Genomic DNA, 14491 nt, shown 5'->3' with positions numbered 1-14491 from the left:
AATTTCGCGACTTTTTCGTGACCCTTTCTTTCCCAAACCATAAAATTTCGTAACATTGTCAAGAGCGAATTTAAGTGTGAATTAGGCCGAATTTTCATGCATATGGTAGTAGCGTGCTTTGCTTGCAATTTGGTAGCGTCTAAAGGCGACCATAGACACTTTTGGTGGTGAATTTTGACGTTTTATAGAACAAAATTTTCCCGTCTGTACTTATATTTGAACAGATTTTTAAAAAATCGTGACCCAAAAGCTAAATTTCGCGACTTTATCTTGACTTTCATGACCGTTTTTTGATTTCGTGACTTTCGTGACTTTTGTGACCGATAGACACCCTGATTCTTTGTATATGGTTTGTTACAAGCCTCAACATGCATTTTCCAAGAAAAAAAATCGAAAGGCGTTTGAGAAATGAACCAGAAAACACAAATATATTCACCGAGCGCCAAAATGTATATGCACTCTTGATCTACAAAACTCAACTGTCCTTTTCTAATATACAATAAGCCCCCCCCCCCCTTCATGGTCTATTACTATAATTAAATATCATATTCTAACTTCATTTGCTAGGTAGCAACTTGTACCTAGAAAAGTATCGTAGGTACTTTGATCAGTACCTGTACCTAGGCACATTGGCCAGCTAGTACCTAATACCTGTACCTAGGTACAATTTTGGTCAGTACCTTATACTAGGGATGGCCAGAACCGGTTCCTAGTGGAACCGGTTTTCGGGTCTGAACGGATCCGGTTCTAGAAGATCCGGTTTTTCGGATCCAGGTCTGGAACCGGTTCTTCGGATCCAGGTCTGGAACCGGTTCTGAAACAGAACCGGTTCCTCGCAGAACCGGTTCCGTTGGAACCGAAACTTTGTGACCATCCCTACGCTAAACCCGAGCTGCTGGCAAGCTGTGAACAGTATGCTAGATAAAATGGTGGAAGCGACAGGCAGGCGCCCAGGCGGCGGCAGCTTGTCTCATTTGGCTAAATAAACTGGGTAACTGGCAAACTCATTGGTTAAACAGGCAAACTTGCCAACTCATTTGGCTAAACACCCACTGGTGGACCAAAATTTTTTTCTGGGGGCACAAGCGGGTCTGGGCGAGGAAGGCACAAGCGCATGGTCCTCTTTGCATTATTTTTGAAGGTGAACTTTATGCCTCCTTTACGGGTCTTTGGGGGCTTTCGGATCCAGGTCTGGAACCGGTTCCTAAGATCCGGTTCTGGAACCGGGTTTTCAGATCCAGATCTGGAACCGGTTCCTAAGATCCGGTTCTGGAACCGGGTTTTCGGATCCAGGTCTGGAACCGGTTCCTAAGATCCGGTTCTGGAACCGGGTTTTCGGATCCAGGTCCGGAACCGGTTCCAGAACCGGTTCTGAAAACCGGATCTCCAAGAACCGGTTCCTTGCGGAACCGGTTCCGCCGGAACCGGAACTTTGTGGCCATCCCTACCTTATACCTGTACCTAGGTACAATTTTGTTCAGTACCTTATACCTGTACCTAGGTACAAAAGATGAATACCTAACCCAACACTGGGTATGATAAAGGAGCGCGTGTGTAGTACAAAAGTGAGAGACATCGAAGAGCTCAAGAACAGAATAAGAGGTGTAATATCCAATATTTCCTCGAAATTTGTGTTCGAGCACTAAATTGAACTGTTAAACGTTGGTTTATGTACATTAATCGTGCTGGTGGGCAGGTTGAGACTCTGTATAACGAAAACTCTGACTAAATGCTTTCTTTCAAATAGTGTTTACATAATTTTGACTCACTCTATAATCCTGAAACGAATATTTTTGAGTTATTGTAATTTGTAAATTACTCAGAGTTTAAGTAACTTGACGGACTTTCGAATTCTTTTGAATATTTACTATAATAAATTGTCATTCTTGTTTATAAAAATGTGTTAAGTTATAAAGAATAAAATGACGAAGTTTGATGAAAATCTTATATAAATATGCACCTAAAAACTCAAGCTTCATAACCAACATATAACAAAAATACTTCTCATGGAATGACTGAACTGAGAGAACTTACCATAGTTACAAGATTTCCAAACCATTGATGTGCCAACTCGTGTCCCACAACAAGCGCTATCCATTGTTTTCTCACTGCAGATGTATTTTGAGGATCTACTAATAAACAGGTTTCTCTGTAGGTCACAAGACCCCAATTCTCCATGGCACCTACATTAGAAAAAAAATGGTTTTAAAAAAAATATCGCAAAATACTAATTTTGCCATTAGAAACTGTGAATAGTATCTATTTTTGATAATTATCCAGAACATATTGCTGTAAAAGCATCGTAAAGGACAAGTTATATAGAATCTCTTGTTAATTTTTAATGTATCAAAATTATGATACAAAAATATGTTATTATTTAAGTATCCAAAAGTTAAAAGTTAAAAATCTAAGTATTAATTGCCCTATTAGTCTAACTGTCCTGTGGCTGGTTGATTGTTCTTCGAAAAATTAACAAAAACATTATGCACATATGTAGATGAACTATGTAAGAATATTAATAGTTTCATTCCGTACTTTATACAGAGGAAGACCAGTTATTTCGAAACAAAAATTATGGACAATTTTATAAGTGTAATTTTTCTTTCCTTCTTTTTTTTATTATTATTTTTCTTGATCTGTTTAATTCATTAATACTACTGTGGAAGACAGCAGGGAGGCTACCGAAAAATTTCCACTCGTGATGAAATCAACGAAAATCATCGTGGAATAAGGTAGTATAAAATTTAGAAGTATAGTATGCACACAAAAAGAATATACCCGCATCGTGTCCACTGTCAACAAATGTCGATAATAAAAAATAAAAAAGTTTGTGTTATGAAAAAATAATATATAATCTACTGATGTATGTTTTCATGCATTTTAAGAGAGTATTACTTATCGAAATACAGTGCAAATAATGCTTTCACATAGAATGGTATGACTACACCACTGTTTTCTCCAGCATCCACTAACAGAGACCTAAGAACAGAAGACCATTTGTCACACAAAAGACAGAACTAAAAATTATCCAGCATTTCTTTGTGCTATATATTTTTCTTCAAACCCACGCTTAATTCTCTATCGACATATATCGAATATAAGGAAGAGTAAATTAGAAACCAAGAACCTTTTCAAGTAGAAAATGTCTCAATTTTAGTTCTAATGATTATTTCTATGTTTCAAAATTAATACCCATCGTCAATGAAATTAATACCCATCGGAAAAATTTACAGTAACTTATTCTGTAAAAGAGAAAATATTAGATGATTTTCCAAAAAGCTTTGAAAATTTTAGGACAGCAGTGTAAAAGGGATCATCGACTTGGAATAAAGCTTACTTAAGATGTAATCCATAAAACTAAAGTTCTCAGAACATTGGTGACTTCAATAGTTAGAATTTACTCAACAATAGGTGTGTCACATTCACCATAACACGCAGTACTAGTCTGTAATACTTGGAAGAACAAATCCATCTTATCCTACATATCGTCAGGTTTACCTTATCGCTACCGAATATCAAACACTACCATGAAGCAGCAGTAGAATCGACTCAATCCATATGTTGCAAACAAGAAGAAATGATCCGAAGTTCTATGATATCCGGTATAGTCTACTCTGAAAAATTTCTCTTTTCCTGTACAGTTAGCTCATTGACCACGTAACTATAAATTGGAAATCTCGAACAAAATATGTAATTTCAAAGCAAGACTACAAAACATGCAAACCGGAAGAAACGGAATTCTGCCTCTTTTAGAATAACGAGCTGAAGTAGAGATGGAAGCAGTAGCACACATTCCTGCCATTAACGTACTCTCTATTTTCTCGTTAATCTGGTTATTATTAGAGCTACGAATCTTAAGCGCTGCATCATGTTTTCCTATTAAAACGCTCAAATTACCTTTTCTTGCAAAGAATACATTAAATAAACATTTGTTTTGGTTGCACCTTTTCTCAATGTCATCACCTTTTTGCTCTTTTTAAAATTTTTTCTCTTTTTTTTCGCATTTTTTGAACAAGGAACAATGAACGTATGCAGCATCACATTACTTTTGCTTCAGTGCAATCCCGTTAGGTGAAACTTGTTGAGCAGAAGGTAAAGGGTGGCGCCAATATCAAACTGACCAATCATGGTTATCACCAAATGGTACTGCTGAGTGCTTTTGTACAGTGCTAACATCAAACTAACAATTATGGCTTCACCAAACGGTATTGTTGAGTGCTTTTGTACATAGAAATACTTATTTAGTAACCGCATGGGTAGACTGGTTGGTTGATTTAGATTTTAGCATCCCGTTTAGCTCAGAGGCTTCAAGAGATGTGGAGGTACCGAACCATGGGATCCGAACCGTGAGCTCTCGCTGGGAGTCGAACGCGGGTCTACCGCATCAAAGGCGTGTACGATAACCATATAGTCACAAATGTTCTCAGTAACCGGAGCTGCAGCCTCACTGAAAAGAACTTGGCGTTATATTAATAGCCATGTTTTCGGACATGTGAATTTCATTGCAATGTTTAAATTTTGTTTTAACAGTTTTGTATTCTGAGACTAATTCTGAGACTAACCGGCTTGTGACATTGTATTCTGAGACTAATTTAGGCAGACTTTTTAATATATCAGTGAATTCTGAGTCTTTATATGATATACGATGTCACTAGTTTTGGTCCTGTTTGTATGAATATTTACATTTCAAGTTTTCATCTTTTTTAACAAAAATTTCGCTAACTTTCTCTCACTTTTTATCCGAAATTTTGTACTTTAATTTCCTAGCTCTAGTCATTTTTGGGTATTATTACGCTTGATCATTATTGTGTTTCCGCTGCTTCTACAAGTACTGTCACGACATGTCACAATGTATTTTGCTTTCTGTACTCACTTTCAAACCGACTTTTTCACATTGTCAAGCATATATTCATTTTCTTTCTTTCTTTTCTACCTGATCTTCTAGCAAATACTTACCAGCTGCTGACTAAGACATTCAATGTTTGCTTAATTTTGCTTTGGAAACGCGATTGATAATAACAAGATAGCAACAGAGGACTATTATCGGATGTCTTCATTAGCTCCTTCTGTATACTGAATACAGGATGGCGAGTCTTACATGCTTTTTGATGATGAGGTCAGAGAAACAACGCGAATATATTGTTCATAAAGTATAATAAAGTGTTTTCCAAAGTAAATAGGAAAAAGAAAAAGAAAAGTTCATTATGAAAAGCCTAGTAATGACAACCAAAACAAATAAAGTGATTCGTAATAAGATAGAGGAAATGAATATATTTTTAATATTTAGGGATAGTGATATCAAATGACAATGAATAATTCATAAACGTACTCCTTTATTTACTGCAACTAATATTTAGTGTGCTATTACCTGTACTGTTTCGCTGTCCCCCAATATCTTCTTCAGCAGATCTGTTCGCTGTGTGTTAGAAATGAACATATCTAAAAACTAGTACAAGAATGTGTCTTTCTTTTTTTTAAAAAAAAAAAAACTTTTTTTTTTTCACAGCAAATAAACTTGAAGAAAAAAGGTTCTAGAGTAAGGAATTCATATTTTCATATTAACAAATATTTGACCTCATAATTTTTCACCATACAGATAGAATAGTGTAATATTAAATTCCAAGAAGTGGGATGAGCCGAAAGTAAGTTGCCCAAACCTATCGCGAAAGGTGCAAGAAACACCGAACCGGTAGTTAAGAGTACCCTAAATACTAGACGAAGTAAATGTAAGAGTAAGTTTACAAATTTCAATTCAAACAGACAATTCAAATAAATCAAAAAAATTGATTAATACTTGTAGCACACTACTTTATACACAACCTAATATTGAAGAAATCAAAAGTGAAAATACATGAAAGAATAATTTTGTCTCGAAATGAAAAGCACGTAGGTGTTGTTCTTTAAGGCACTTGTCTGTAGTAAAGAGAAATAAAAGGATGAATGCGAGGCTGGAGATCCGAGTTCCACTTACCAGTGGGAGCTCATATGGTTCGGTCCACGTTTCATATAGTCTAGCTGCTAGAAGAAACACTAGACCCAACTCAACCAACCAAAAAGGATTAATGAAAAAGGTTACAAAACGAACAGTTCCACAATATGTACATGTCAGTGAATATTCTGTAGAGGTAACTGACTGAACTTATAGAATATATATCAAAATACAACCAATATTAATCTTAATGTGTTCCTTTGATGGTCAATTCTCCTTTCAATTTTGGCAAAATTCTCGACTACCTCCCGTTAGGAAATTTTTACGCTTGAGCTTTGTAGGTAGTTCGATATCACATACTAGCATAAAGCATTTCAGTGGCAATGAATTAATTGTAATAATCTATGTATTCCAGTAATTAAACAAATAACGGAAGCAATCTATAAATAAAGTCTTATATACCATTTCCTACAAATGTATAAATGACTTAAAAGTGCATTATTTAAGTCAATAAATTAATACTTCATATTTATAGAATACCTACCGATCTTCTAACGAATAATAAAGTTGGTTAAAAAGTTGCTTCTTCTTCATCCAAACTACACAAGTAGAAAGTTGCATGCAGTTAAATACCACATCGACTTGGAAAACTCGTATTTAACTGCATATAATTTTCAAATAGTGTAGTGTGGACGAAGAAGAAGCAATCTTCTAATTATTTTTTATTGACTTAAAAAGTGTATTTTAAAGTCATTTGTACATACACAGGAATTGAATATAAGACATTATTTATAGAAATATTCCATTATTTGTTTAAGTATGGAAATACTGAAAAAGATTATTATAATTCATTATCACTGAAGTGCTATATCCTAGTATGTGATAGCCAAACATTTACACAATTTAAGCTTACCAACATTCTGATGAAAGGGAATAGAGAACTTTGCCAGAAATATATATGAGAATTTAAAAGAAAATTAACCTTTACACAAAAACATTCCGGTAAGCCACAGCTTTTTCAAGTTAGTAGATGCAAACTAAAACAGCGAGAAAGTGTATCGAGCCAGTTATCACTGAAAAATATAATATTCTATTTTGATTTGAAAGTAAGATAGTACACATTTATACTTTGGATTCAATAACGCAGCTATATAAGAATTGCCTTTTACTCAGCACAGCGGGAATAATCATAAAGAAAGAAAAAAAATAAACAGAAGTACGCATAACATTGGAGTCTTGGGACGTTTTCTCCGTATCTATTGTAATTACGTTATGGCGGTAAGATTTATCTTTGTCACTTTGGATTCTGACAAAGACTAGTATAGAAAAAAAAAAAAAAAACTCGAAACATTAAAATGTTTCCTTTGGCTCAAACTAGTGAAAAGAAAATAGACAAAATATTTTATTTGATCAATTTATATCAACATATATAAAAATAGAAAAATATTTTGCATGTTCAATGCACAGCTGAAAAGTATATACTGTTACGTAATTTTATGTGTTTATATACAGTATTTAGTAGCCTTCAGCTAGCTGGGACTTCGACCCCAGACCCCCGCATCTGCTCGGCCTACGTCCTCGCAATTCATATTTCAGCTATTCCTTCCGTTCCTCGTACGGCAAGAATACATTTATGGCATCTCTTAGAATACGCATTTTAAATAAAGCGAAATAATAAAAACCCATGTCGGCTCAAGTCCTGTGTTCAAAAATTCACTTCAAATGGTTCACCCGCTTTCCCCTGATGATGAGACTGACAACCTTGAAGTCATTTTTATCCACTGAGAAAAAATGGAAACTGTCCTCCCTTCTCTCGTTAAAAGCAGGAATTTCGAGAACGCTACGGTACATCTCACTTCTTTTGAATAAGTTTATATACCAAGTTTCATATCCCTAATATGGCTCTCCGGCGAAATTAAAATTGCGCTCATTTTACAGTAATTGTGTGATATCTTCAAATAAATAAAAGATAATTGAAATGTGGAACAAGGGCGCCCTAGACAATATTATTTTGCTTGAGGTACCATTATCACAAGTCGCCTAGTAGCTTTCCGTTTTCAGCCGTTTAGAAACGCGAAAATAAATGCCGATTTTCAAAATGGTTCGAAATCGAAAGCAGATAAGTGGCTTGTGATAACGGTATCTCATGTAAAATGATATTGTCTAGGGCGCTTTTGTTCCACATCTCGATTATCTTTTATCTATTTGAAAATATCACATAATTGCTGTAAAATCAGCGGTATTTTAATTTTGCCGGGATGAGGCCTCTTAAAGGATTTCGAGAAATGCCAACTTATTTTAACAATTAAAACTCCCACCCATTTTAATTCCCACCTTTTTCCTCTCCTTACAAGGGTAATATCAAAAAACGCTGAAAATTGTCTTTCATTATTTCAAATGAAAAGTACAAATACCAAATTGTATGTCTCTAACTTGAAAGGCTTTCGAGATATGGTCATCTTCTTATAAAAACTGTCAAGATTCCCATTTATTTGACGGGCACGAATTCTCTGACTTTTCCAGTTCTCCAGGTCACGCTTTACAAATTTCAAAGTATATGTAATGTAAAAAATCAATTATATCTATCCCGACCAAGACGTTCCTTATCTAACATGCCGGTGTATGTGGTGTATGTGTGTATGTGGTGTATGTGTGTGTGTTTGCGAAGAAAAATTTTACAAAACAAACTAAGTATTTTTAAAAATATCCCTTAACAAATTGCCGGGAAAAGCAAAAAGACAAATGGGTTTTAATAAGTAAAAATATGTACTTAAAACTCCTTGACTTTTCCAGTTTTTTCAGATTGTCTCTAGGTTGGTGGGAACCCTGATTGTAACCCCCACCGCTTTTAGTTCCCGCCTTTATTCTTCCCTTCTACGGCAAATATCAAAAATCGGTGAAACATATGTCCGATAATTTTAAATGGAAAGTTAATATACAAAATGTTGTATCTCTACCTTTCAGAGATAAGGTGATACAGATATTTCATTATAATATCTGCCACTCCTATTCCCCCTTTCCTCGCACTTTTAGTGGAATATTTGAGAATCTTTAGTGGTACTTTATGTCACAAATCTTATGGGCAATCGTCATTTCCACAACATCAAACTTTCATCAACAGACAGTTCTCTTCCCCGTTTATGTATATATATGTATGTACAGATAGATAGATTTCAATTTAGATACAAAGGCGTCTAGTATAGGTTTTATTTTCTACACTTTTCGATTGGAATCGGTGCATGGTTTTGAACTATCAACAAAATGCAGGCGAAGTATTGAGCGAAACAAATCTGTTGTATAGCATTAGCTTAAGAGGTTTGGTCTGGGCGTTGATCAGTCCGTCACTCACTCAGGACTTCTCCTTTTATCGAGATTTATTTCCTTAAGACTGATATTTAAAGAATCTGAAGGCAATGCAATTAGAAGAAAACATTCCGTTTTAGAAATAATCCGTAAGTTTAAAAAAGGCGTTTGAGAATGGTTAACGTTCTAGTTTCGAAATCGAAAGGTCCCGGATTCGAAGTCCGCGGTCTGTCATTCCGACTGATGTTTCTTAAAAGGGATTTTTCTGTGGCATTAAGTGCATACTAGGATAGCATCTTCGATCACAGACTCATCGATTCTGGCCAATTTCTTTCCTAGGTCCCTCTCATCTTTCATTGTTGTTTCTAGTGTAAACTGCTTTTCAACTACATCCTAAATAATACTAATTCTACAATCCGTAATTTTGTGTTACATTTTAAGTAAAGTAAAGAAGAAACTGAAACGAGTAAGGACTTACATGCATTTACAAATAAATTTATATTCGACTTCATTTAAGTATGATTGGGTCAAATAAATACTGAACTTTTCTGTGTTCAATATTAAATACAAAGCTGAGTCGTAAGTTTTGCAGTATTTTCACAACCCAAACAGCAGGGCCGCATGTGTGCCTTGATCGATTTTAAGTACGGGATCAAATTGGCCCAAGAGGTAGTGTGGAAAGCAGACTATTCAATATGGAAGCCGCCACTCCCGTCAGTATCTTCGATCAGTGTTTAATGGCACAGATGATGAGTGCTAAACGTCATATACGTGAACTCTTACTATATGAAATCCGCGTTGAATGCGCTTCCTGAAAAGGAATCCCATATGCGATGAAAGTGGATGCTTTTCCGCAATTCGAATGTGCAAAAACAGTGGTTGAGGAAGGATCAACTTCCAAAACCGCTCGTCAAACAGAGCGTTTCGAACATAAAGTCTTGCTCTCTGTGTAGTGAAGCTACGAAGATGTAATTCATTTTGAGTTCCTTCCCAACAGTTGTACCATCAATGTGAACTTTTATTCCGGTGGATGTATATCACAGTACGCTTAAAATGTCCTGCACTAGTGTTATGATTATTTTATTGAAATATTAAAAAACTTTTTTATATGAATGTACGAACACGAACTTTTAAATAGTGTAGTACTAGAGAAGAATAACAAAATACGTCATGAGACAAATAACAAAATACGTCATGAAACAAATAAGTTGTTTGTCACGTAGTTCACTCTCTCCAACCAGTATATAAGCTTCGGAAAATTAGAACTTTTATGAATCAGGAATCAGACATCGACTCAGATCTTACATCATACTTTGCGTCTCGCATTTGGACTAGAAGCCCCGACGAAGATGGCCAATACTGAGTTGAGAGAGAGACCTCCGAACTACACATGTAAGTTTTAACCTCTCGAATAATTTCAGTCTCTAAGAAGAAGTAATTTCTTCTATGGCAGTCTCCTGCTAAAGGCCTCATAAATAACAGATTCTAAAATTTTGCTTTATTTGTTAATTTCTTTATTGTAAATCACTGCAGACAAACTTGAGCTCATTTAAATATTAACATTTGATTTAATATGTCTGCATATTGTAAAGTGACATTATATTCTTTGTAATAAATTTATATTTTGAAAATTCTTTTCACACATACTACTGAATTTAGCAATTTTACTGTTATTATGAGAAAGATACTAACCACTATACTAAAAGGTAAACACTCAGTGAACTAAAACCTTTTAAATTAAACATGGCTATCCCCGCAAGAAATAGAGACTAAGATATTCAAGCAGCACCTTAGTTTTTGCTATGCTAAATAAAAGAGGCCTAGGTTACGAAACTACTTCTTCATGAGCATTGAAATACAACATATATACGATTTCTGCATGTCTTAAGGATTTCTGGCTTATATTTCTTTTGGTTTTTAAAGTACTTTGTAAACAATGGCTCGTAGACGACAAAATAACAATACTTCATCAACTCCTCCTACTATAGCTTTTCCCATGTTCATAGATACCTTTGCAAATTCCGAAGGTCAAGATGCGGAAACATTCATTCAGAAATTTGAACGATTTTCTTTATTGCATAAGTTAAATGAAGATACCCAAAAACAAGTCTTCAAACTTTCGTTGATCCAATTCCCAGCACTTTGGCTTAACAGAAATGAGCAATTTCTAAATTTATCGTGGTCAGCCTTGAAAGCCAAGTTTTTGGAACAGTTTTCCCCTTCTTCTTCCTCTCTTGAGACCACACTTTTGTTTCAGAAACGGCAACAAGAAAAAGATGAAAAACTCATTCCGTTTTTGTATGAGAAATATGACCTCTCACAACGCATTACACCTCCCATGCCTTTTAAATCGTTCTTATTGCAAACAATTATATCTCTGCAGCCTAGATTTGTTCCTTTGTTTGCTCAACATCAGTTTGAAAATTTTTCACAGTTAATAAACAAAGCACAGATTATAGAACATTCAGATGCTTTATTAAGATACAGGACGGAACAGGAACACAAACACGTTGCATTCCAAGACTCTGCTACCTCCTCTCCTTCCGCTTTGTCTTCCAAGGATGAACAGTTAGAAAAAATATCAAAACAACTTGAAGCATTGCAGGTAAATTTAGCAATGCGTGCAGAGGACAGTCAGGTTATTGCTTCAGTTTCTCAACAACAAGGAAATCACAAACAGTATTTAAAGAAATCCCGTAGTGTTTCTCCTTACAAGAATACAAATCAAAACAATGGTCAAGGTAGGCAAAATAACTCACAACACAAAAATAAGAACAAAAATAAGTTTTCCAATGGAAAACAAAATTCTAAGAGGTTTTATCAACAGTATTATGCTGTTCCCCCTTTTCCATATTACATGCAACCTTTTGGACAGCCATATGGTTCCTACTTTCCATCTTTTACTCCACAAAATAACTATCCTGCGTTAGAATATGGACCATTATCAAAAAACGGGAATCAATAGGGGATGGGCATAGTATGTTTTTTCGGACTCCCACCCCGCAATTTAATGAATTAATCCCAATATATTCTCTGCCCACTAGAACAAATTCTGTATATTCCCCCTCAAATTTAAATCCGGAAGCACCATCCTTTATACCTACTGCACACACAAGCTTGCACGTTCCTAGAGAAAGTATCGATACTTTTCATGAAAGGCCATTATTTCACTTGCCGTCCAAGGCAACAGCAAGTCAAGAGTCACATACCAGTTTATTATACTCACAAACTAATTCCCTTGCAAGTGATATACCTAAAGCTACTACTATATGTGTGAAACAAAACAAGCATGAAACACATGCCGTTCAGCCTCAGCAATCACATACTAAAGTAACAGTTTCTTTAGTATTTAGGAATCAACTTCCGTATGTAACTGGTACCATATCGAATCAACAGTATAACTTCTTACTGGACACAGGCGCTATGACATCTCTGATACATTACTCCTTAGTGCCGCGTAATTGTAAGATATTTCAACTAACTACTAAAGTATACGGCATCAGTTCTACTCCATTACATTTAACAAAAGCAGCATACATTCCGATAGTTATAGCGGGTAAAACTTTTCAAGTTTTATTCCGTATTTCCCCGATTGCCAATATTCCTATTTTACTTTCTAACAGATTTTTGACAAATCATGAGGCTAATATTTCATATAAAGCTAACACAGTTACTCATACCCATTATGAGGACACCCATAGATTTCCTATGGAAAGTGACAAAGAAACATCATTGTCTGCTAAAGTGAGTAGAAACTGCAAATTCAATTTCTATGTTAGACAAGGTACAGCCATTCCTCCAAATTCAATAAGGTATGTTCCACTTACTCTTGATACTCCAGTCTCGAATACTGAATTTATTGTTCAAAATCCAATCATTAGAAATATGCAAGGTTGTGTATTCATGCAAACAGCAGTAAATTCCAATAATATGTATTTACCGATAGTAAATCCGGGAAATACTAAGAAATATTTGCAGAAAGGAACACATATAGCTCAGGGCGCTTTATTACCAAAGGACACACAGAAGGCTCATGTATATCTCATACGTAAACTTTACGAACCAACGAAAAAACAAACACGTGATAGGGTGGCCAAACGTCTTGAAAAAATCAAACCATACATAGACTACAGTAAGTTTAATATTAATCCTGATTTAACGCCAGATCAACAAGAGAAGATACTTTCAGTTTTAAAAAGACATCCAACATGTTTTTCTTGGCATAATAAGGATTTCCAAGTTATAGACTGCTACTCTGCTACACTTAATGTAGTAGACAGAGAACCGTGGACAGTTCCTACATATACCATTCCTTTTCGTCTTCGTGCTAAAGTCAAAGAAAAGATACAAGAAATGATTGACAATGGAATCATATCAAAATCAGACAGTTTCTATAGAAACAACCTCATTGCAGTTCCTAAACGAGATTCGAACCAAGTACGTCTCGTCTTAGATCTCAGAGAACTTTCATCCCGTTCAAAACCGGTCAGCGAATTATCCCCTGGTGTTCAGGACATATTAGACCAATTAGCACAGGCTCGTTACTGTATAAAAACTGACATGGAGCAAAGCTTTCATCAGGTCAAATTAGACGAGGCAGATCAAGAATTAACCAGTTTCAGCGTGCATCAATTAGGGTTACCTCACAGTCTCTTTAAAATGAACACTTTACCCCAAGGTTTTCGGAACTCAACTTTAATTTTACATAGGATAGTTAAAGATATGTTTAGAGATTTCTCCCCCAAAGAATTTCTTTCGTATGTGGACGATTTAATTTTCTTCGGAAATACGTTTGACGGAATGCTTAGAGTCTTAGAAAAAGCATTGCAAACTGCAGAAAAATTTGGTCTTTTGTTTAGTTTAAACAAAACTCAATTTGGAGTACAGAAATTTAAATTTCTTGGATACATAATAGATCAGGGCACTATTTCACAGGACCCTAACAAAGTCAAGGCATTAACTTCATTAGAACGTCCGAAAACTCCCAAGCAGTTAAAAGCATTCTTAGCTGCATTGCAGTATAACAGAATGTTTTATAACAAACTGTCAATAGTTGCCGCCCCATTACACAAATTTGCTGCAACAAAAGAAAAGCTGTTGAAGTGGACCCCAGAATTAATTGAAGCCTTTGAGAAATTAAAACAAATAGTCATTTCAGCCCCCATGTTACAAATTTACAACCCGTCCGCTGAACATATGCTCGTCACAGATTCCATTTCCATTGGCTGTGCTGCGGCGCTTCTGCAGAAACTTCCAAAT

General features: G+C 35.4%; 1 protein-coding gene across 1 annotated transcript in view; it reads right to left on the bottom strand.

The window, feature by feature from the left end:
• The window catches only part of Psa (puromycin-sensitive aminopeptidase), a 379421-nt gene that overhangs the window by 281997 nt on the left and 82933 nt on the right, over positions 1-14491 (bottom strand). The window contains exon 5 of the mRNA XM_081746220.1: positions 2035-2183. Within this exon, the coding sequence (XP_081602346.1) occupies positions 2035-2183 (149 nt within the window). The remainder of the gene's footprint in view (positions 1-2034; positions 2184-14491) is intronic.

Source organism: Thermobia domestica, chromosome 18 (assembly GCF_964235325.1).
Source record: "Thermobia domestica chromosome 18, izTheDome1.hap1.1, whole genome shotgun sequence".
Classification (NCBI taxonomy): domain Eukaryota; kingdom Metazoa; phylum Arthropoda; class Insecta; order Zygentoma; family Lepismatidae; genus Thermobia; species Thermobia domestica.
The sequence above is the reverse complement of the archived record's forward strand: the minus strand, read 5'-3'. Positions and strand labels throughout refer to the sequence as shown.